General features: G+C 36.9%; 2 protein-coding genes and 1 long non-coding RNA gene across 6 annotated transcripts; 1 reads left to right on the forward strand and 2 right to left on the reverse strand.

The window, feature by feature from the left end:
• Positions 1 to 1,879: 1,879 nt before the first annotated feature.
• LOC143174827 (uncharacterized) lies at positions 1,880 to 4,543 on the forward strand. The gene is made up of 3 exons (XR_012999215.1): positions 1,880 to 2,180; positions 3,082 to 3,361; positions 3,465 to 4,543. It is a non-coding gene; the product is annotated as an uncharacterized LOC143174827 (long non-coding RNA).
• Nrg (Neuroglian) lies at positions 4,263 to 14,845 on the reverse strand. Of its 3 annotated transcripts, XM_031978092.2 has the most exons (11): positions 14,686 to 14,845; positions 13,333 to 13,409; positions 12,583 to 12,715; positions 10,599 to 12,017; positions 9,972 to 10,432; positions 9,499 to 9,855; positions 9,160 to 9,418; positions 8,767 to 9,087; positions 8,051 to 8,700; positions 7,651 to 7,743; positions 4,263 to 7,543 (listed from the first exon to the last, which is right to left on the reverse strand). In XM_031978092.2, exons 2-10 carry the CDS (start codon positions 13,385 to 13,387, stop codon positions 7,652 to 7,654), a joined length of 3,747 nt encoding a protein of 1,248 aa, XP_031833952.1. In that variant the 5' UTR covers positions 13,388 to 13,409; positions 14,686 to 14,845; the 3' UTR covers positions 4,263 to 7,543; position 7,651. The 3 variants fall into 3 exon arrangements, with proteins under 3 accessions (XP_031833952.1, XP_031833950.1, XP_031833951.1); XM_031978090.2 differs by lacking the exon at positions 7,651 to 7,743; XM_031978091.2 differs by lacking the exons at positions 7,651 to 7,743; positions 14,686 to 14,845 and adding an exon at positions 14,362 to 14,664.
• Positions 14,846 to 17,489: 2,644 nt separating this feature from the next.
• LOC116427579 (scm-like with four MBT domains protein 2) lies at positions 17,490 to 22,717 on the reverse strand. 2 transcript variants are annotated; one of them, XM_031978093.2, is made up of 8 exons: positions 22,034 to 22,717; positions 21,848 to 21,917; positions 20,812 to 21,224; positions 20,637 to 20,726; positions 20,053 to 20,567; positions 19,124 to 19,974; positions 18,398 to 19,050; positions 17,490 to 18,321 (listed from the first exon to the last, which is right to left on the reverse strand). In XM_031978093.2, the coding sequence occupies exons 2-8, from the start codon at positions 21,891 to 21,893 to the stop codon at positions 18,151 to 18,153; spliced, it is 2,739 nt and encodes a 912-aa protein (XP_031833953.1). In that variant the 5' UTR covers positions 21,894 to 21,917; positions 22,034 to 22,717; the 3' UTR covers positions 17,490 to 18,150. The 2 variants fall into 2 exon arrangements, with proteins under 2 accessions (XP_031833953.1, XP_031833961.1); XM_031978101.2 differs by lacking the exons at positions 21,848 to 21,917; positions 22,034 to 22,717 and adding an exon at positions 21,511 to 21,777.
• Positions 22,718 to 22,947: the final 230 nt, after the last annotated feature.

Genomic DNA, 22,947 nt, shown 5'->3' on the forward strand with positions numbered 1-22,947 from the left:
TATTCCCGATCGAATGTTTTTGCTCGACCGTCGCAAACCTAATTGGATTCACTACGATACACGAGGAGAGCAGCGTTACGCCGGACATTACGCAAAATCACGTACCACGGATGGCGGTTTTTAAATGTCGGCCGAAAGCCGGCCCGTTTGAACCCGTATCAACGTGGTCCTGCGATCCGTGATCATCGTGTCCCGCGGAATGGGATTGGACCACCGATTCGTTCCGCCGCTTAATCGCAACGGATACTTTGTAACCCGCAAAATGCGTTTCTCAACGCCGTCCCGTTTCTTGCGGGCTACGCTGACACGGCACTTTTTGCATGATCTAGCGATAACAAAACCACCCGTTCATCAGAAGCAGTTCTTTGTGCATCCGTCTAACCCATTCGATCCGAGGACCTAAGCGTCACAGTCAACCGAACATCAAAAGTCATTATCGATAGTGCGAAAAGGTTGTCACCATGAGTACCGTCGTGAAATTATGTTGTCTGTCGTTAGTGGATCGTATTAGTTTATTTTAACGTTAGAACCAGGTGGGTCGGAATCACTTATTTCTGATGTCTTTTACGATTACCGGAAAGGTACAGATACTTCTGCGGGGAATTATTGAAGGAACTAATCCAGTAATAGCAAAACTGAAATGCGATTGAAATCTTGGTAAACGTGCGTTTATGGTTTTTATAAAGGAATTTGTAAAAGTCAGTTTAGGTAGTTCTAATGTTAAATTAGAATTATTAACAAGCACTTAACACGTTCGCTGCCAGCGTCATTTGTGACGGCTGCATTCCTGTATTTTATACAAAGAAAATGAAATTAATCTTATAGGTACAGCTAGTTGAAGTTATGAGCTACGAAATTACATTTGGGGATGTAACTCGTTTTAGCTTCATTTGTTTCAATAGTTTGTTTAGATTCATTCAATCGAATAAACTGTAATTGAGAGGGACGTCACTGGAACGAACGTGTTAAACTGACTTTTCGAAACTTCTTCATAAAAACCATAAATTTACTAAGATTTCAATTTAACTGTATTTCAGTTATGCTATTACTAAATTATTGTAAAAGTAACCGCACCTTTCCAGTAATTGCAAAAAAAAAAATCAGAAATAAATCATTTTAACTCATCTGATAGTTCTAGTATTAACGATTTCTCAAAGAAGCATTTGTACCTTTCCAATTATAAAAGAAATCAAGAAGAAATCATTCTGATCCATCAAGTAATTCTAATGTTAACACGTTGACTGCCACGAGAATTTCGAGCGTTTTGTTACAGCAATTAAATTATTCTTTCGTAGTGAAGGCAAATGGTGTTAGCAGTAATTAGTAATCATTTGATATTAGCACTCATACTACGCTATTGTCTAACTGCTCGTGTTACTAAAGATTTTTAGTCGATATCAATCTTCTTATTGTAATTGTTCTCAAGCAATTTCGAAGCTCCGGTCATCGATGACCTCCGTGGCAATCAACGTGTTAATGTAATAATCTTCGGTGTAGTTCGAAGAATAGAAACTCAACTGTTTTCCTTTCAATATCGCTTTGTTTCTTGCTGATACACCAGAAGAATACGACGATATCGAACTTAGGTCGTTGGACGAGGGACCAATGATTCAAATATTTTTGTCCGCACAGTGCATCCCAGGATGCATAACACAATGCATCAAGATGCTTACTTATCATTGCGATTCTTACCTTGCAACATTCTCGTGTTCGATCAGCTTGTGCAACTCGTATACACGATCTTTTTCCATCATACGAGTCGACCTTACCTCCTCTTCTCCTTCGGGACACAGGGACACACGTACACGGCTCCGTCTGGGTCCCACACAGGAACGTCTCTCGTGCAGAGGAGGCAGGCCAGGCAAACGGCAGGCGCTAACGTCGATGCACGTACCTGACGGCCGCCTGATCTCGGGTATATACATTTCTCCGTCGTCGGCACTGTTTTCCCTTTCGCGTATGACTTTTTTCTCCTCCTGTCTCGGTTCCCGCGATTCGACGCGAGCAATGGTAAGGGAACAACGATTTCGGAGGTGGAGGTACAAGCTGAACGATGGGACGAAATCAATGGGACCGGGGAAAAGTTGGGAAGAGAAATAGGGAGAGTGCACGACAGAAGCTCCACGGTTGCGAGTGATTCTCGCGCATCGCATTCCATCGGCGCGTAGCAAGGATGACCGGTCAGTTCCTAAATGAGAATAAAATTCAGTATTTAACCCTTTGCACTCGAGAGATGACTCTCAGTCACCACTTGATTTGACACAGTAAAACTATGGAACGTGATGTTTAATGTTAAACTTTGTGTAATGCCTCGATACGTGAAACATTGGAATAAAACAGCTTTGTTCCTCAATGTACCGGTGATTTCTCTTCGAGTTAGCAAACGGTTAATCCTAATCGTACCGCGTGTTTTTATAACGAATCATAGCACGATGCGACTCTCGGTCACTTATGAGAATAAAAGGAATGATTGAAATGTTATTGCTTTTGTTTATAGGGCCCAAATTAAAAAAAAAAAAACTCTTGGAAATGCGACATGAAATAATCAGAGAATTTAAGTAAAACGTTCAAACGTGACTCAAAGACACATCGTGGTCCGATTAGGGTTGAAGAAACAGTATTAACCCTTTGTACTCGGAAGTTTCTCGCTAGAAATATTTAACATTCTTTGACGAAGACGATATTCCTTGAAACTAACTCAAAGGGAAATCACAAAGCTATTTTATTCCAGTCTTTCACGTATCGAGACATTATAAAGTTTATCAAATATCAGATTTTATAGTTCCACCGAATCAAATCAAATGATGTCTCGAAAGTTTTTCGCTAGAAATATTTAACGTTTCCCGGTAATTTCCGGTAATAACATACATAAATCAATAAGTAAAACCATTTTATTCGAATATTTCACATATCGATGCATTATACAAAGCTTAGTATTATATATGACCTTATAATTTTACTACATCAAATGAAATGGTGACAGAGTCACCTCCCGAGTACAGAGTGAAATATAAGAAAGTAGGAACATTGAGAGATGGATCGGTTTCGTCGGCGATTATACGAATCTTGATGCTTGTATAGATTTCTGGTTCCGGTCCCGTGCATCTATCGAGGTTCCACCGTGGTGGGAAGAGTAGGAAAAAAGATGGGACAGGGGTATGTGTCGGGGGACAGAAAGAGAGAAGAAAGAACGGACGATAGAGCGAAATGGTGGCAGGTAGCAGGGAAGAAGGGAGACTCACGAGAAATCAAGTTAGAGTACTGGCACAAAAAACCTGTCCCGCATAATTACATTATCGGTCACATCTCGTTCGACTTCTGTCCGCGCGGCTCTCTTGCTTGCCTGGCCGAACGTGCTTCTGTGGGTAGAGGGGCCTGCCGTCCTCGACGAGGATACGGCAGAGTCTCCTCCGAGAACTGCAGGGGGTCTCCATGCTTGCCTTTACATTCGGTCTTTCTTTCAGCATCGACGATTGGAATTGAAAATTCGAACAAATTGTCATGTTCGTAATGGCGGAGTTAAGTCTGTACCAGATGCCCGGAGAACAACGTCGTGGGTGGGAATAATATCCAGGACGGAGGCCTAACGCTAGAACTATCGAGCAGTTAAATTGTTTTGAGATTGTCCTGTAGAAACCTCAACGGCGCAATTATCGAGACTTTTCATTTGGTTTGCAATTCAGTTTGTGTACTGCTAAATCAGTTTCTCTAGTACCTTTTCGGAGAAGTTATCTGTTAAAGAACTGGAGGAAATGAAGTCAGGAGTGGGTCGTTTTGACCCATCCGGTAGTTCTAGTGTTAGTGAATCGTGTTGCTATTAATAGGGTCGGTGATCATACGATAGATATGTCAAGATGAATAAAACTAAATAGGTACTATGAAGTATAGAGATCAGAGGTTAAAGGGAAAAAGTATTTTTAAGAATTTTATGTTTCAAACCATTAACACGTTGAACGCTCACGATTCCATGAAGCAACATACGTAAAATGGAAGAAATCAAATATTCAATCATTTGATTGAATTTTATTAATATTGCACCTTCATCTAGCTGAATGTCACTGTATTAGATAACATTATTTATAATATAGAAACGTTTTCAAATAATCATCGTTTCAGCGAACTATAGTAATTCAATTGGTTGTGGGTCACCGGTGATCCCCATAACATTCAAGAAATCAAAATGAAAGTATTTTATATGCAGTATACACATATATACAACATAGTAATCATTGTCAGGGATAATTAAACGGATACGATGAACGTGTATTGTCGTTTGTTGATTTCGTTTATTTTATTTATCATCTTTTTATTGACATGGGAGATGTTACACAGGCGTTGGAATGCGCGTTACCGTGATCGTTGATAAACGATCAAAACTAAAGGCGAATCGATCAAATTTGTGTTTCCTTTATGTAACGTAATGTAATGTGGTGTATGTTTCGGTACGATTGCGCTTATGGTGAAACGAACTTTCAACCAGGTTGCTAAACATTGCAGTTTCTAAGTCGTAGAAAAAATATTGAAACAGTGGACACCGTCAGAAGTATACGCACTGGAACGTGTCTCGCTTAACACCGCGTCCGTGCATTTTTTTCTGACAGTAAACGCATTGGTATCTTAATAGTAATAAGATAATGTACAATGAAAGGTTAGCACGATAGGCGCGCACATGTTTGAATGAATTTATTCTGTTTGCGCTACGTATCTCTTTTTCCTTTTTTTTTTTTGCTTTTCTTTGATATTGTAGGAATAACATGTGCTGTCCTGTCGCCGTCAAATGAACACTGCTGCGTAGACAGTCGTACATCGCATTTCGGTTTAAATATGAGCTGCGCTGGCACGGTGTGATTTCCTCGCAATAATATATATATATATATATATGTATGTATGTATAAATAAAATTGTTCATAAGTCAATAAAACTAAATGTCAGATTCAACACACGAGATTCATATTAAACGCCCCTATACGTTCCTACCGTGAATACAAAAGAAGAAAAGTTCGTACAATATAACAAGTAATGAAATAATATAATAAATGAGAAAAAAAAGTATCAAAATATATTAAAAAGTATCAAAACACCATTTACACGTACGAAAGTTACTTGGAAGATCACATAAGTGGTAATATGTGTTTCGTCCAACCGGAGATTCAGAAGATGGTAAAGTGATTTTCACGTTTTCGAAAATATACAAAAGATAATACGATTAGGAGAGATTACATTGACAACGTAATTGCATACGATTGTAACTGACTTGGACGTCGATACTTATTCTTGGAAATATAATTTAATACGGGTTTACGATAAATGAGTCGTTCACAGGCCAAACTGACCAACTTCACTTTCTCAAATATTCTCGAATTTTTTTGTGCCAACACATTTTCAGTTTGATTATGCGTTCTGTGGTTTCGTGAAATTTTCTTACTGTCCCTTTCGTAGAGTTGATCATTTTGTCAAATGAATAGCTCAAGTGACGCTCTAATATATTACATATATATGCCTCTGCGCTTTCACTTTTCTTTTTATATACTTCGGTATCTTTACAATAAATTATTGTTTTTTTTTCTTTTTATTAATTTACAATACATATTCCCTTTTCGCGGGCGCCTATATACGTACGTATATATGTATAGAGTTCGTAAAAATTACGTGACGTCCAAGCCATTTATTTTCTATATTTGTACAGGATAATCGGCAAAAAAGACCCTGACAAATATTAATTGAAACGTGGAACTCTTGTCGCTAAAAGAAACGGATTTTTTGTTCTAACAACGGCACCCAATCCAAACTTTTCTAATGAAAATTCCAAAGAAAACCTTTTAGTATATCTTTTGTCCTTTTGGGCAAGTTGAGAGGTGTACGTCATTTTGTTTGGAATTATCATATACATTTTTACGAACTTTACGCGCACATGTATTGTAAGTATTCTATACTTTGTACCTTTCTTTTATTTTTGTACCTGACATATTTGCTCGCGACACTTTTGCAGACAACCTGTACATTGCATTGAATATGCTAAACTTAATACGGTAAATAAAAACGTACATTTACTCTTGTAGAAATCAACGGATCATCACTATGATCTCATAACATTTTATATATTAAAACGTAATAATAGCTGCTCCTGTGTGATCGCATTCATTTTTAAGAATCTAAGCATTAATTAATAATCAATATATGTCTCTATATATATATATATATTTAATATTTTATATATTAAATAATCAATACCTTCTATTCATTGGATTATAATAAAATTACCAAAAAAGGAAAAGTAAACATCCATAAAAATAAAAGGACTCCTCATTTTGTCTCAGCTAAAGCACGTTTCACATACAAAAAGCAACAATTAGAGGCCATGTGAAATTTTTCTTTCTTTAACTACTATAGTGCATGTACAATGTTCCTTTTAATATTATAGCATTAATAATAATATCTTTCATATATTTTTGTCGTTCGTGTATCGTTAATGAAAGTGCAAGTGCACAATACTTGTTAGATAGTCACTGATTCGTTTATATTTGGCCCTCTGTCGGCAGAGTAAAAATTGATTGTATCTAAAGGTCCTTAGAACAATCCTCTTTTCGCTTTCTTTAGTTTAAAATTAGAATCAGTCGAGGCCAGATTGTGACACGCTTCTTGACATCAGTCCCTCCGTTTTTAAGAGTGCATATAAGTAACACCAGTCTAACTAATTTTTGTATAACACGAATTATAGGTACTGATTATTTTCTCTACCTTTCCCCCCACCCCCCTTTTATCTTTTTTCTTTTCGCAATAGACGTGATCCTCATATGCAGCCTCAAAAGTACATCATGCTTTTGTGCCATACATACTTAGAACAATATAAACGTAACTCGTATACCCTGTGATAAGCTGTAGTGTCTGTACCAATCTGGCCTTGTCAAAAATGTTTACGGTCAATGCTAGAGTACTTCCTACTATATTATGTCCATAAATAGCTTGCACGCTATGAGACACCTACCGTCTTTGGGTTTTATAATTAATTAAAGATGTTCAACAAACTAATCATTTATAACTAATTTCAACTCGACTAACAAATTGTACTCACAGTTCACGATCAAATAATCTCGTATCAACATTCTTCTAATTACCAAAGAAATCGCTCAAATACTCGAGCACTGCATTTAAAATGTATGTATCAAAGATTTAAGAGGAATTAAGTCTTCGGATGACACGAATGTACAAATGTTGTGCATGACTTGTATATTCCTTACACCGGCTCAATATAGAAACATTTACTTATTTTTCTACATAAACTATAAAACCCAAAACCAAAGTCTAATTGGCAGTATAGTATTGGACATTGCGCCCAGCGCAAGGTGCATAGCAGAGCTGCTGCGGCTAGTAAGGACGGGAGTCCCCACTCTTGACAAGAAAACAATTTTTATGCGGCTTGATTAAGATAATGGCAGAGGTTACACGTATGTAGCCATAGTGCCGCTTGGAATGGGTGGTGTTTCCTCTGGCCTACCTTTGGGCCCATATTGTCCAATGAAAGAACCGTCTTCCGTGAAACGTCCTTTAATAAAATACGATTTAAATGAATATCTTTAAAGGTGAAGTGTTTTTTTTTTACACGTCGAATACAACAAATAATGCGATTAATGTTTGAAAATATCGACTGACCTTAAACCAATGTGGCAAATGCTTGTGAGTTTGGTTCTTGCTTACGATGTCGACCATATTGACCAATGAATGATCCGTCTTCGTTCATGCCTTCTGTATTGAGTCAAGCAACAAAGGAAATAAAACGGGGAACAAAATATAACGTAACTTAAGGTACTAACTATAGAAACAAATCAATAAATTGTAAAATAATATTCTAATCAATACTGTACGTGTACATAATTATTCTAAAAAAGAAAACTAATGAACCTTTAAACAGAAATGTCTTTAACCATGCTTCCGGTTGCATGTGCTTATGTGGGAATTGGTGCGCTAGTACTACACCACTAAGAATATACTTACCTGAATTGCCTCATTACTTTGTTAATATAAATTGATCTTTATTACATTGTAAACTGACCTGTATCACCCTCTCCATATTCCGCCATTGAATCTGTGTCAGATTCCGGCTGCTTTCCATCTTGATGAGAGGACGACGCTAAAGACGCTCGGCCACCGGCTGATTTAGTGTCTAAAGGCTGCGAATACTCGTGGAAACCGCCTTCTTCTGGATAGTCACCTCGGCCAGCAGCCAATTCTCTTTCGTGTACTGCGTATTTGCCACCTCTATTGCGCTTGATGACACAAACAATTATAAGTACCAAGAGAAGGAACGCTATCGCCAACATCATCCCTATGAACCATCCGGCAGTTGCGACATTTTCCTTCGGTTGAATGATGGGCCCTTCACTGCTTGTTTCAACGTCTTGCGGTTCGCTTTCAGTTACGTAGTCTCCGTCCACAGCAACGATAGACATTACATATACTTCACCGCTTTGTAATCCACGTATTTCGATCGTGTTCGTCAAATACTCTGGGTCCGTTTCGAGGAATATCGTTTCACCTCTAAGTTTGTACTTCACAAAGAAGTGACTTCCTGGATTTCCGTTTAGATTCAGCTCCCAAATGACTCTCACATTGGAATAGCCATTCTCTTTCGGAATCGCTTCCCATGTGAATCGAGGTATGTCCGGAGGTTGGGACTTTCGTGTTTTCTGTTCAATGAAATAGCTACAAGAAAGAATTTGTTAGTTTCAATGGAAAAATAGCAAAGGAATATTAAATTAGGGGACATACTTCTCTCCTTCGCCAACTTTTGTCGTTGCCCGGATGTGTATACGATACTTTGTATCAGGCGCCAAATCTCCCAACTTTGCACTTATAGCTTCTGGGTCAGTGACGTGCGGTTTCCTTTCTAGTAATGGCCCCAACCTGGTGCCAGTTACGGATTCGTAATAAATTCTGTATCCAGTCAGTATACCATTTGGTTCCGCAGGTTTGGTCCACATTAAGAATAAGGCGCTAGAACCCATGGGATACGCCTCTAAACTAAGGACTGTACCTGGAACTCCTTCTGGGGTATCGAAACTTAACGTTTCAGAATGGGGTCCCGCATATCTAAAGGAAAATCCTTTGTATTAGATACCATTAGAAATCGACATTTAAAAATAATTATTTTACTTCTCGTACCGTCCATTGTATGCAAGTATCCGAACGTAATTCTTGCTGAACGGAACGAACTTGCTTACAAGAGCATGTGTCCTGTTGCCACCTCTTAAATCAATTTCCCGTAAACCTTTTTCACCATCTCTTTCTGTCCAAGTTTGGATCTTGTATCCTTGTAATTCACCTCGTACCGTTTCCTCTGGAACTGGATTCCATGAGAACTGCGCACTGGTACTTGAATTTACATGATTCAATGTAAAGTTACTGGGCGCTTGCAGTGGAACTGTTAAAAATTAAGTACAATTTTACCAATACTGCTTTTTAAGTTACAGTTGAAGAATCATCAAATCCATTGAAACAAACCATCTTCCCCAGAATATCCAGTTATTTCCTCAGGTGCAATTCTGCACTCTCCCCTTTCATTAATGGCTACAACTTTGATCTTGTATCTCTGATAGGTGGGCTGATTGTCTACTACCAAATCGTTTTTCTTCCAATCGTGTATATCCTCTATAGTCCATTTCTCACCCGGTATGTCCCGTTTGTAGTATATCCTATACATGAATTTAGGAGCGTTGTGTTCTATTTGTGGCATGGCTGTCCAAGATATCACAATATTTTGTGGAGTAGTTCCTTTGCCCATAACATTGTCAGGATTTTTATATGGAACATCCGGTAATGTGGTGCATACATCGCTATGCGGCGATGGTAAAGATGGTCCTACACAAACCATTATTAATAATCATTAATGGATTTTATTATATTACACACTGAAATATATAGATCATTTTCTCGAGTGACATTTGAGACTGATCCTTACGTAGTTAAAATCTTACCTATTTTATTCCAAGCCAGTACACGGAACGTGTAGTTGGCCCATGGCGTCATGGAAACGACGTAAGTCTGTTCAGTAGCTGGAACAGAGTCTTTCGATACTTCCCAAGTATCTGGTGTGAAAGTTGTGTTGTGTTGGATAGTATATCTTAAAATTGGAGCTCTATTATCACCCATGGGAGTCCAATGAACAGATGCTTCGCTTGCCATACAGCGTACACTGATTAATTTCGGTGCGTTTGGCACATCCTGAACAACTAATGTTGCTTGCGCCCTAGTCTCATCCAATACCGTATGAGCGACGCACGTATAAGTACCAGAATCTAATTCAGTTGTTTTTGTAATCATTAATGAGTAATCAGTACTACGAATGAACCGTGGTTCCATCTCAAAATCTATGGGTTCGCCATTACTTAACCAGTCAATTTCTAGATTTAGGCTCGGATCTGTTACCGCATTACATCTAAATAAAAAATAGCTATTATTAGACTTCATGTTAAAATGTAAATTAGTACGTTGAATTTATGTGATTTTAGATTCACGTCATATAGGTTATCAATGGTACACATTATTAACAGTCCGTAAAATACTCAGTGAGTAAAATATACATAAATACAATAATAAATCACCTAAAGGTTGCAGTAGAGCCCGCAGCAACTTCATAATCTTCTGGTTCATCAGTAATTCTGGTATGTTCTTTAACTACTAACACACCAGTAGCTTCAACATGTCCAAATTTATTGGATGCATGACATGTATATGTTCCGGCATCTAAGAATATTACATTTTCAATCTCCAAGTCACCAGACTCTAAAGTTTTGTATCGACCGCCAGTCAGTTCTTGATCGTTTCGAACCCATTTAATGGCAGGCTTTGGTGCCCCAAACACTCGACATGTAATTCTCACTGTTTTGCCATCAACTGTAGAAGTAAGATCTGCCGGGGGTTGCGTGATTTCGGGTTCTAAGGCTAATACATTCACGTATACGTCTTTATATACATAACCCAACGAATTTGTCGCATTGCAGCCGTAATTTCCTGTGTCTTTCTTTGTCAGCTTTTCAATGATAATGGAATTTGGTGTAACTTTTCTGCGTGGATTTTGTGGCGCCTCATATATTGGCTTACCATTATGTATCCAGTTTATTTCTGGAACAGGTACACCGTCAGCCGCACATTTGAACTCAACAGTTTCATCCTCTGCTGCATTGATTATCTCAGGTTCAACGGTGAAATATGGAACTGCCATTACTTGCAAGTTTATAGAATACGATTGTGCATCTCCTACTCCGTTAGATGCTTCACAAGTATATGAGCCCTCGTCTTTAAAATTGACATGTTTTATTATCAGAGATTTACCATAATTCCCCTGCGTTATTCTATCGTTTGTTCTAATTACTTCGCCGTTTTTACTCCATACTATTTGTGGCAGTGGCGTTCCACCATATATGCAATATAATTCAATTTTTTTACCGCGTAAGGCAACTTCGTTTTTCCTGCTGACGTACTGCTTAACAGGTTCATGTTTGTTCTGACTAGCAGACACTCCCGAAGAGATAACATTCAATAAAACTCTATTTCCTAATTTATATTCACTCCTGAATAAAGAAGTGGCTGCACATGCATAGTAAAAGTCATCAGAAGCATCGTTTCGGGAAACATTGCTGAACCAAAGGTTTCCTTCTGGATCCAATGTCATTCGAGAATTATTGATTGATTTGATACCCCCTGCAGTATCTTGGATTAACCAATATACATTTGGTTTCGGCCAACCATCTGGTGGTTGACATGTTAATTTAAATGGTTGTCCTTCATTTGCATCCAAACTTATAGGGTTTTGATCTTTGAAAGAATTTAATTCAGCTTTCCTAACGAAAACTGAATTCGATGTGGCTATTCCCCACTCATTTTCTGCAAAGCACTGATATTGCCCGAGATCTTCATCTCGTGGTCTTGAGATCACTAATGTACCTCTGCCTGGTTGTTGAGAGATACGATCGTCATAAGCTGGCCATTCAAAATTTTTTCCATTTTTAATCCATCGATATCTAAAATCAAAATATACATAAAGAAATTAAAATTTATATTAATTGTAATTATTGAATATAAAGATCAATGTTCTAAAAATAGTAAAAACAAATTCTACTGTTTAAAAAAAAAAATTAAAATACATCACAACATGATATTGATATTATTTATTTTCTTTTGGTAACACAATGACCACTCCCATGCTTGTACAATTTACACCACAAGTAAGGTATCTTTATCAGTACTAGTAACTTTATACCCCCTAAGGCTATGAGGTCATCCTGGTAATTAAGACCAGTTACTCTGGCTTCTTTGCAGAACAGAGACACTACACTTAAATATGAGTGCAATGAAACTACATGAATGGAATCTTCTTGGAAAATGTAAATTTAGTAGTACATTAACTTGTAATTAGTACTTCCTATAAAATTGTTATCCTCACGAATAATAAATTAATAGAAATGAAAAGTGATGTTCCTTCGTTATTGAAAATGTTAGAGAAAAATATATTTTATGAGAAATACAAAAGATAATATTTCATTATTGGATAATAAAAAAAGAATTTTTAAATAACATATATTTTACCTTGGAGCAGGTTCTCCTTCTGCCTCACACTCTATTAAAAATGGTTTGTCGTTCTCATTAACCTTCGCTTGAGCCACTTGAAAAAGCTGTTCATCTGTCGGGGGTTGTTTGGATATCCGTGGCGGAGATTGAACTAATGGAAGATACAAATGACAAGTATGTATAACTGTTACACTGTTGAAATGTATTCTGCTATTGCTGTGCAACAACAACAAACTGAAATTTTCAATTAAATAAATATTATGCTATCATATGAAAGAAACATAAAATCAACAAAAATACTTTAGTAACTATTTAAAAGATTGGAACAGTGTATAAAAAAGAATGCAATTAAATGTATAAAATGTCAATGAAATTAAAATAATGGAAACAAGCCTTTAATTTAATATCATATAATTATATGAAATAAAATTCATGTAGCATAAACAGTGGTATTAAAGCAAATGAAAGCAAACAAACATCTTTTTGAAACTCCTGAAATGTGTAGCAATGAATTTCCTAATTTATGTGTCTATAAGCATTTTAAATGTACAGTAAAATAACTAATGCAGTTCATTATTAAACACTACATCAGTAGTAAAGCAAATCTGTCTCTAACAACTCTACAGTTTTATTTTTCACCTCCTATAACATCCGGGATACGAACTATAATTAAAAATCACAGATCGTTATAAAAATTGATCGACTGTAACAAGTGTTACATTAAATTCATCGTGTTGACACGAAATACGATGACAGAATTACACTCACTTATTGCCGATGCCTGCAGTACCAGCGTTGAGATAATGCACACGATTAGCTTCATGATCGGCCGGTATTTTCTTGATCTAGAAATAGAAAACGAACTCTCTCAAAATTCTCGGTAATTAAGACTAAAAGAGGTGTAATGAACTTAATTCGACACTGATTCGCAAATTTTTAAATACTCCGTCGCAAACATTCCCAAATTCGTTTCGCTCGTTAAGAAAATACAAAACACTACCACACAGAAACCGGAAATTCAACCATTGAACCTACACTATTCAAAACGAATTTATTGAATGAAATCATCGACGCGGCTTTTCTGGTCCCTATTTGCATTCATAAGAGTCGGTTTACTTTTTCTTCACACTCGAATAACACCGAGGATCTAATCCTTGAGATCGCTTCACGAGTGTCACTACGAACGTCTAGATCAGAGTTTTTTATGCGAAGGGTCGCGACCCTTTAGTGGGTCGCCGGGAACAGAAAAAATGTGTTTGGAATTCACCTTACAAAGCATGCAAAATTCAGTTTACCCGAAATCGTGCATCCTGAATACACATCCAGCATTAATCAATAATAATTTCCATAAACTTTGCATCTTTAATTTACCACATGTATATTTAATCAAAATACAAAATGCGGTTCCTGCAATGGGTCATAGTAAGAAGGCCGAAGATTCATACTTTCAGTATTGAATAAAAATAATTCTTTCTAATCAAACGAGCGAACGTCCGATTTCACTTTCCCTAAATGAATCTATGCTCGCTGTTCTCTTCGAACGGTTCAGCAATTTTCGAATCCCTGTGGAAACAATGCAGGACTGCATGTTGCCAATGGAGATGTGAAAAATGGGCGTGCTCTCTATGGCAGAAAAGTGACGAATAAATATAAGGATCAGGAGGAAACTGATACGTCGATTACAAGTGAGTTCGAAAAAAAAATAATCAACGGGCGGCTACAATATAAACCGGAATTGGGTCTGGGGTCGCACACAATCGTTGTCGGGAACAGGTGATGGTGTCACGATGATCTCACCAGAGTTGTCCTTCGAGATCACAACATCACGCACGAACACCGATTTTAGCGTCACTGAATCCTTCACGGCTCCTTCGACTGGTTGTCAAACGTTCAAAGAAATCGTATCGATCGGGCGTTAGCTGGGAAAATGGATTTCCCCGTGGGGAACCAAAAGGGAAAAAAGGGAACACACACGGGGCTGGGCATACGAACGGGCACACCCGCGAACCAACATTGATCGCCGACGCTGTTCCGCTCGTTTCACGCGTTCCGCGGCCAAATCGCCTGGATCTGCGTCAGTGAAAAGCCGCTCGGTTCGCTCCTCGCAGAGATTAAGCTCACCTATCTCAACGTTTTCAGAAGCAATCGAACGTTAAAATCCCGTCATCACCATGGCATCATCGAAAAACCACTGACTCGCACACGTAACGCACCGTACGGTACTGTACCACTGTAGATGTGCACGTTGCATGTATTGCAAGCCCGATCCCCACCACCTAACCACCGTTGACACACTGATTCACACCGATGCGCCTTTAACCAAACTTTAGGAGTCCTTCACAACGTGCAGAAATTCGTTTCATTTTCCTACGAGGAATTAATGTCAGGTTAATTTCGAAGTTTTGACTTACTTGTCAATTATCGACGAGTTTTATTATTATTTTCGATTACATTTTTCTTTATGAGGTTGATGTCTTATTAAATAGGAGTGCGTACATTGAAATAAATGTAACAACCAGCTAATTAGGAAGTATGTGCATTATCCTAGGTAAAAAGTGTTTGATCGAACGAATTAAATATTTCGAGCAAAATTGTTTATATGACGGGTGATGAAGTTATTTTTATTATTGACACGTGAAGTGGAATATATTAATTATTTATATTATAAGGGATTAAATTTGTGGGGAAAATTTATAGTAATGGCAGGAAAGAATTGATTTATTATGTGGGTATAAGAAAAATAATTATTAAGGAAATAAATTGATGAAACCGATTATATTCAATTTCGAACGTACAGTTTGAGATCATCGATCGAACATCCGGTGTGAACGGAGTCTTATAGGAATGAGTATCCGTTGGCCAATAACGGTCGAGGCAGATCGAAGATATCTGTCGCGCCAGATTCGAAAAAGGCGCGCCCCTCGAGTAAACGATGCTCCTATGTATAGGATTCTAAAGTGCAGCTGCGTACACTTTGTGAACAAGGGGAAATGATACGTTTTAAATGTGATGTCGTGATAAATAAGGGTAACTGATGTATCCTCGTCTGATCCGTTAGATTTATTCTTCAAATATTCACATATAAAATCCTATGCTTGCCGCAACGATGGAAAATCAATAAATGTTTCGCTATGGATATAGAAATGATCTCGATTCAGATAAAATATTATAAAATATTAACACGACATATTTCACATCGAAACTGACTAGCCAAAATTCATCCGACAATTAGTCGAATGTCCATAAATTGCTTAATTTAATTATATCGTGTTCCCAATTAAGGTAAAGGCAAGTAATTAACCTGATATCAGTAGCTGATCATTTTTCAGGAAAATATAAAATAATTTTTAAAATTAATAATCTCGATAAAGGTACGATAGACCCAATTGCGAAACAGTTTTATCTGAATCAAATTGTTTATCGTAGAAACTAAGGATTTATTTCATTGACGTTGGTTGCATGCCTCCAATTTCCAAGATGGAATTAACTTTTTATTTGTATTTGCCCTTTTACTTGTAATTTCTCATAATCGTTGCAAGTAAACGATATTAAAGTAATTACTTTTATTGTTTTTGGTTTCACTATAAGTGGTCAACTAGTAATTAACATATGGTCAATTACTAATTTTCTCGTTTTAAAAGATGGTCAAGTTCTGAGGCAAATATTGAATTTTCAAAAATATCTATCAAATTTGGATAATATAACTCAAAAAACTTCAGTTTGTTACATAATGTAAGAAGTTCAGATAGCATATTCACGTATAGAGTTTCTCCTTATCCTGTTTATTTCTCAACTGTGATCGATACAACAACTTTGTCATTCACTGAAAAAAGAGATGAATTTTATGCATATTCTATGTCTACATTTGCTGTAAAATATAATAATTGATAACAGAAACATAATATTTCATTTGAATTCATAAGGACTGACCAATATTTGTGTCTGTTAAGGTCTGTTTAAAATTTTCACCGCAAGTCTCACACGTTATTGTAAGACAAGGGGTTAATAATGACGCAAGCGTTTACTATTATTCACGCAAAACATTTCTCTTAACTGGTCACCTATTGGTGCTCGTACCTTACAATTTTCATAACTGAAAAACATAAAATTTGAAATTAATCGTATCGACCAGTCAGGTAGTTCTGACGTTAAAAGGATTAAAAACAGACCGGAAGCTATCGATGGTCTTCCGCCATTAGACATTGACCTCCATAAAAATAGAGGGATAAAACTGTTCTTATGACGTAATGGAGATTCACGAGTGTCAATTGAACAGCGTGTAATGCATATACTTCTCAGAATATTATAACATGGAAGTATAGGTACACTGTAACACTTTGACGCAAATATTGTAAGAAGATAGCTTTAGCATATCATCGAGGGGCCAATGGCTAGTCCGCCCGGTGATAAGCAATACGTCTGCGTAAATTTAAACGTTCGATCGAGAGCTTAGAACAAGGATATAGGTCAGGCCGCGTTGCTGTCGCGTATTCAGCAAAATTAATCGGTTCCCTTAATGTTCGAGGCGGCTGAAACAGCATCGAACAGAAATTATGGTAACAATTACGCGCGTAAGCATATTTGGCGTCCTCGCATTAGTTCGACGGACCACACACGGAGGTGTCACGAGCGTTGCTTACAAAGCACCTGGTCGAGTCATTTCTTTGGCCGTCAATTAATGGGACGTGCGCGAAAGAGAATGCATCCGACGAAATGCGTTGAACGCTAAATAAGTCGACGTTCACGCTGAATATTTCTGTCTCATTAATCGTTCGATCTCGTCTCTTTATTCGTGCGTGAGGTATCAATCAAGTTGTCCGCTATCGACGCGAAAAAATCGAAACGTTTGAAAGCGGACAGCAATTTGACGCACATCTACGTATAATACAGTTGCAGAGTATAGATAAACAAAACGACACGTTTGAAATGGCTTTTTATTGATTTTCTCCAATGCACTCATCATTCCTGCAGGGAGTGTTACCTACAGAATCTGGCGGTGTTTCAAGAAGCACAATTCGGGTACATAGTATGCGATAACATTGTTGCGAGTTTAGATTTAGCTGCACGAAAATGACTAGTGGGCGAAGCGAAGCGTTTTGGGTCAACGTATTTACTAATGCGCTCCGTTGGAATTTAAGTTCACTTTGTAACCATGAATACATCATTTTATTGTCAATTTACAAAATAAAAGATCAAATAGTTTGTACTATATAAACATTGATAATAGTAATGTTAACTACGGAACAAAATTGTAATCTAGAATTTTGTACAATTTTATACACTTCGAGAATGAACATACGTGAATGGCTTAGACGTTCTCCTTAAAGGACTTGATTTATACAAATAAAATTGAGCTCCATTCAGAAATTACAATGTGATAGAAATAATTTAAATATATTGTGCTACTATTAAATATATTGCAACCCTATTTAAAGATAATGCAGTCTTGCATTCATATACATAAATTAAAAATCACTCTGTTAATACTATACAATAAATATCTGAGCGTTGCACGTCATTTTCTCACGATATATTATGTTACATTGTATAAATAATAAAATTAATTTAATTTTCTAATCGATTAAGTTACACAATTTGATATTGTTCCGGTTCTACTTCGTTTATATGACGTAAGAAGAATGTAACTTTGACTTGTTCCACGTGGCGACAAAGTTTCATAGCTAAGCTCGTCCGCAGTTTCATGTGTTGTGTTAGAGACGGCAGATTTAATAATAAAAATGCTAGTCCATCAATTTCCTGAAAAATAAAATAAATCTGTAGAGTATATTACTTGGACGTTATTGTCTCTAAAATTATTTTATATATATGATACCTCTTGTTTGACTCTATACGCGATGTCTTTGCAGTCATTCGTTTTCCTCAAGTATCTAAATACATCATCAACGCTCCAAAACAGCGGGTTTGAATCGAGTTTTCGTGTTTTGGGCCGTCTCTGTTTTTTCTGCATCCTTACGTACTCGGCATCTGCCTCTGAACAGTCTGATTCGATACTTGTATCCCAATCTCGTTCTCTTTTGCTCGCCCTAGTTACAGTACTGCTTTGACTACACTTGGACGAATGCTGTTTGTTACTCAAGTTATTAGGACTTCCTCCATCTTTTGTTTTTCTATCGTTAAACGAGCTTCCAGAATCTTCAGAGGCATTACTCGAAGGTGGTTCGGTTTTAAAGTCGTCTGATTTGTCTGCTTTCTCTAAACCCTTCTGAATCATGATATCTATTTCAGATAGTTGCGGCCTTTCAGAATCATCGAGGTGCCCTTCAATACCTGATACATGCTTCGCTAAATCTAGTGACATAAAGGGCATTTCGTCTTCATGATCAAAATCATCGTGCGCTTCTTTTTCTCTGTTTGCCCATCTGCCTCGTCTCCTTTTTCTTCGACCACCCCATGGCTTTGGCTTCTGTACCATAATACTAGTATAGCCCTTGGGTTTCCCTCTTCTTCCAGTACCAACTGATGCCGCTGAAGTGAATGATATTAATATTAATTACAATAATATAGAACCAAATAACCATTTAATAAAGTTGATACTTACTGAATTTTGCTTTAGACGTTTTATGACATCTATCCGGACATTCATTCTCAGGTACGTATAAGGGCCCAAAGAGATTTGGGCACACCATCAGCTTTTTGCAAATATTTCTGCAAAAGTCAGATACCATGTCTCCAGATGTGACAACAGCAACACTGGCACGATAAGTATTATTTTTATGTTTTGCCTTTAGCACTTCTAAGTGGTAACCAGGATCTGGTTTTGAGTCACATTGTAACACTTTCAGTATACGGGCACTTCTGTATCCAACGGATACAATCATCGATAATACTTCTCTCATAACTAAAATTACAGGACCAGGTCCAACGGCTTTTGGTAAAGTGGCTAATTTTCCTTTTGAAATCATGGGTCCAGTGAAACAACGGTAGTTGAAGTATATTTTTGGACACCATAACGACGAACGCGGTTCAGATATTGGTATATCTAAAACTTTATTTTTCTTGTCCTCTTTTGGAGGTGTTTGTAACGGTTTACAAACTTCTACGTAATCTTTTGGCGGTTTCAGTGGATAGTGATTAGATTCACACCATCCAACAGGGAATATTTGCAGAGAATGCATATCAACTATATGCTCCGGCAATGAATTATCATAATTATCTAATTTTAACCATAAGAGGTTATCAACAATGTTTGTAATATGCGCGGCACATATAATGTTTTCATTTCCTGGATCAACTGCTTCTAATCTCATTCCATTTTCAAAGCCTGCATCAGCAGCACTTTGCCTTTCAGGAAACAGTGTTTCTTCTGCAGCGGTTGCCCGAGTCTCTTTCAAATACAAATCCCAATCAAACTCGGCCTCTTTCGAAGTCCAACCTTGTGGTGCCGAGATTCTGGAAATTAATGAAATATTAGGATACACAGAAAGTAGTAGAGTATAAACTCTATTTAAGAAAATATGTTATACGTACTTAATATTGTGCTTATTAGCCCATCCTACTGGAAAAATATAAGGATGCTCTGCAGTGCAAAGCCAAGTATTCTTTTCTGTACTATTGTACACAAATGTTTCTATATCAACTGCTTTTACAGAGTCATCGTACATGTCAATGTGTACAAGGAAGTAAGTATCATCAAGCACTTTTATGACAGTAGCTGGACATATTTTCATATGATCACTCGGACTTAAAGCTTCTAGTTTCATGCCAACTTTAAAATTATGTTTCTGATGTTCTACACTATTATGAAATAATTCTTCCAGTAGACCATTGTCTTTTGGTGTTGTTTCTAATAAATCTTTCCATTCTTCATACGTATGCATTTCTACTATAGAACTGGGTGGTTCTAAAAACCAAGTTGAATCTGACTTAGAAGCAAATCCATATGGATGAAGATGTTCTGATGTACAGAACATCCAGAAGTCTTTACGTGATGAGCCAGGTGTGTCATATCTTAGAAGAAGACGTCCTCCTACATTCTCTATGATCTAAAATAAATTACTGAGTAAGAAAGAAGAAAAATGAAAATAAACTGAAACCCATCAACTGTTCCTTACCGTAGCTACCCATAATTTGTAAGGATGTAGAGTATCACTAACTTCAACCTTCATGCCTTGTTTAATTCTCTCTGTCATGCTAAGACCATCCTACATACATAATAGTAAATTAAGAATAGAAAAATAAACATTCAAATCTGTGATCATAAAATTCTTTCAAAAGTTTGTATCTTACCCCTGACAACATTTCCGGTGGAACTGTTCTAGCTGTTGCCAAAAATTCAGTTAACTTTTCTACACAGTCTGGAGACCTCTGAAGTACAATGTCAGGAGGTTCTAATTTTTTGTTATTCTTCATACACCAACCAAGCTCATGAGCAGCTTCTTTGGTAAGGTTGAACCAAAATTCTAAGGATCTATCATCCCCACCAAAATATCGTAGACGTAACAGAGGTCCACATGCCATAACAATGGAAGCCACCCAAAATTTGTGATCTCCCTCGTTTGCATTTTTTGGATGTGGCACTTCAAGTGACATACCAATTTCAATACCACTTTGCAATGTAAGTTCCACGTGTGGGAACATAATCTGCGGTACTTCAACGCTTTGTGTAGCATCAAGATAATCTTGCCAGAAGAATCCATATTCTAAAACATAAAATTCTATTTTTAATTTCATAGAATTTAATTTTTCAATATAAATTGACCTATATCAAGTACATTTCTGCATAAAAAAGTAAAAATATTTATGTGAATAAATTATATCATATATTTATAATTATAATATATTTGACATATATAAATATTATATATAATATTCAGAAACTAAATGCCCTTAAAAAATATAGTTGTAATTTGAATTACTTTTATTCACATTAATTTATAAATAAAATATAAATAAGAATTCATTTTAAAAAAATCTTATATTACTTACTTCGATAGTACGTTTTTAACTAGAATTATAGATAAATCGCAATGATCCGTGATTGCCGTGACAACGATCGATGAAATAAAATTAACTTTTTTTGCGCGTCTCATTAATAATTACAAACGATCTCCATATCGATACGAAACATATTAAAAGTTTGTTGAATACCGTCACAATGGAATTCCCGATCAACAGTCAGCGAGCCGAGTTTAAAAACTAAAAAGGTTACCGAACAATAGAAAACGTTGATTTTACCGCAAACAAACGTCGACGTTATATAATAAAAATAGCGCGAATCATGACTGCAAATTAATTCAGAATAGAACTATTTATTCGATCTTACCTCCTTCTTGCACTTTCTCTTGCGTGCAGCCCTCGCAAGGTTCCATGATTTCGTTATAATATTATAAAGCCTGCACATAAATACATTCGAATTAATTTCGATTCCTCGTTAATCAGCAATGAAACAAACGTGTTATCTATCGCTATCGAGTCCGTTTAACTAATCATCGAGAATTCGACGGCTTACCTTGTCACGTTCCGCACGTATTTTTCGAAATTCCCGTGCTGCTTGTTTTAATGAAAAATAATATCGTCAATCGTAGCTGCTCGTGCCGCTCTATACTGGTCTACCGTGCGTGTCTTCCTCTTTCTCTCTCGTTGCTCGCCGCTCTCTCTCTATCTTGTGCGGTACGCTGGCGCACTTGTCCCGAATATCAGAGCTACCTACTTCGAATTGAGCAACATTTTGAATTGCCTTCAACGTTATTTCATGAAATGACCGCTACCGTCCCGCGTTACATATACCAACGTTTTAACCCTTTCACACTACGACGCCAAAGCCCCAACGTTTTCCTTTCGAACATGACACGCTCGCGTGCCTTGTTTTCGCTATGCAACGAGATACACATATTTCGCGATTGTGCGCTGCATCGTATTGTTTTACACGAGCATTCTTGCGTGACGATGATACGAATCAATAATGTACAACTTTTTTCTTTCACACTGAAATTTGAATGTTTGAAGCATGGCTGCGTGCAGATTTAACCGTGGTTCTATTCGAAGATCGTATTCATTGAACGCCCATAGACGTTCAACGCATCGAATCGGCGAAAAACTTTACGATGAAATTCACAACGCTACGGATAGGGATCGGTAACTGGCTCGGTCGAGGTATTTCAAACTGGAGAAAGAGAGAGACAAGGACCGCGATATTAAATATATATATTTATATTTCTTATTCCTATTCTCTGGATACATTAACTTTAAAATAATCAGATAGAATAAAATGGTTAATTTCTTGTGTCACGATTATTAAAATCATAAAGGTGTTCTCGTCGAAAAATTAGACAATGAATTAATTTTATTTATATATATATATACACATTTAGATTCCTATTTACTCATGCACATGTAAAGTTGTTTCTACGAGTTAAGCCAACG

Source organism: Nomia melanderi, chromosome 8, assembly GCF_051020985.1.
Source record: "Nomia melanderi isolate GNS246 chromosome 8, iyNomMela1, whole genome shotgun sequence".
Classification (NCBI taxonomy): Eukaryota; Metazoa; Arthropoda; class Insecta; order Hymenoptera; family Halictidae; genus Nomia; species Nomia melanderi.

Excerpts from the sequence above, each read along its gene's own strand:
- Nrg (XM_031978090.2), bottom strand. The coding sequence starts at position 13,387 with ATGAAGCTAATCGTGTGCATTATCTCAACGCTGGTACTGCAGGCATCG. Across the intron at positions 10,433-10,598 it reads GGCTCTACTGCAACCTTTAG|ATGTAATGCGGTAACAGATC; the intron begins GTGATTTATTAT and ends TTTTTTATTTAG. Across the intron at positions 9,088-9,159 it reads ATACTTGCATACAATGGACG|ATATGCGGGACCCCATTCTG; the intron begins GTACGAGAAGTA and ends ATTTTCCTTTAG.
- LOC116427579 (XM_031978093.2), bottom strand. The coding sequence starts at position 21,893 with ATGGAACCTTGCGAGGGCTGCACGCAAGAGAAAGTGCAAGAAGGAG. Across the intron at positions 19,051-19,123 it reads AACGTCTAAAGCAAAATTCA|CGGCATCAGTTGGTACTGGA; the intron begins GTAAGTATCAAC and ends CATTCACTTCAG. Across the intron at positions 18,322-18,397 it reads CGTATAGAGTCAAACAAGAG|GAAATTGATGGACTAGCATT; the intron begins GTATCATATATA and ends TTTATTTTTCAG.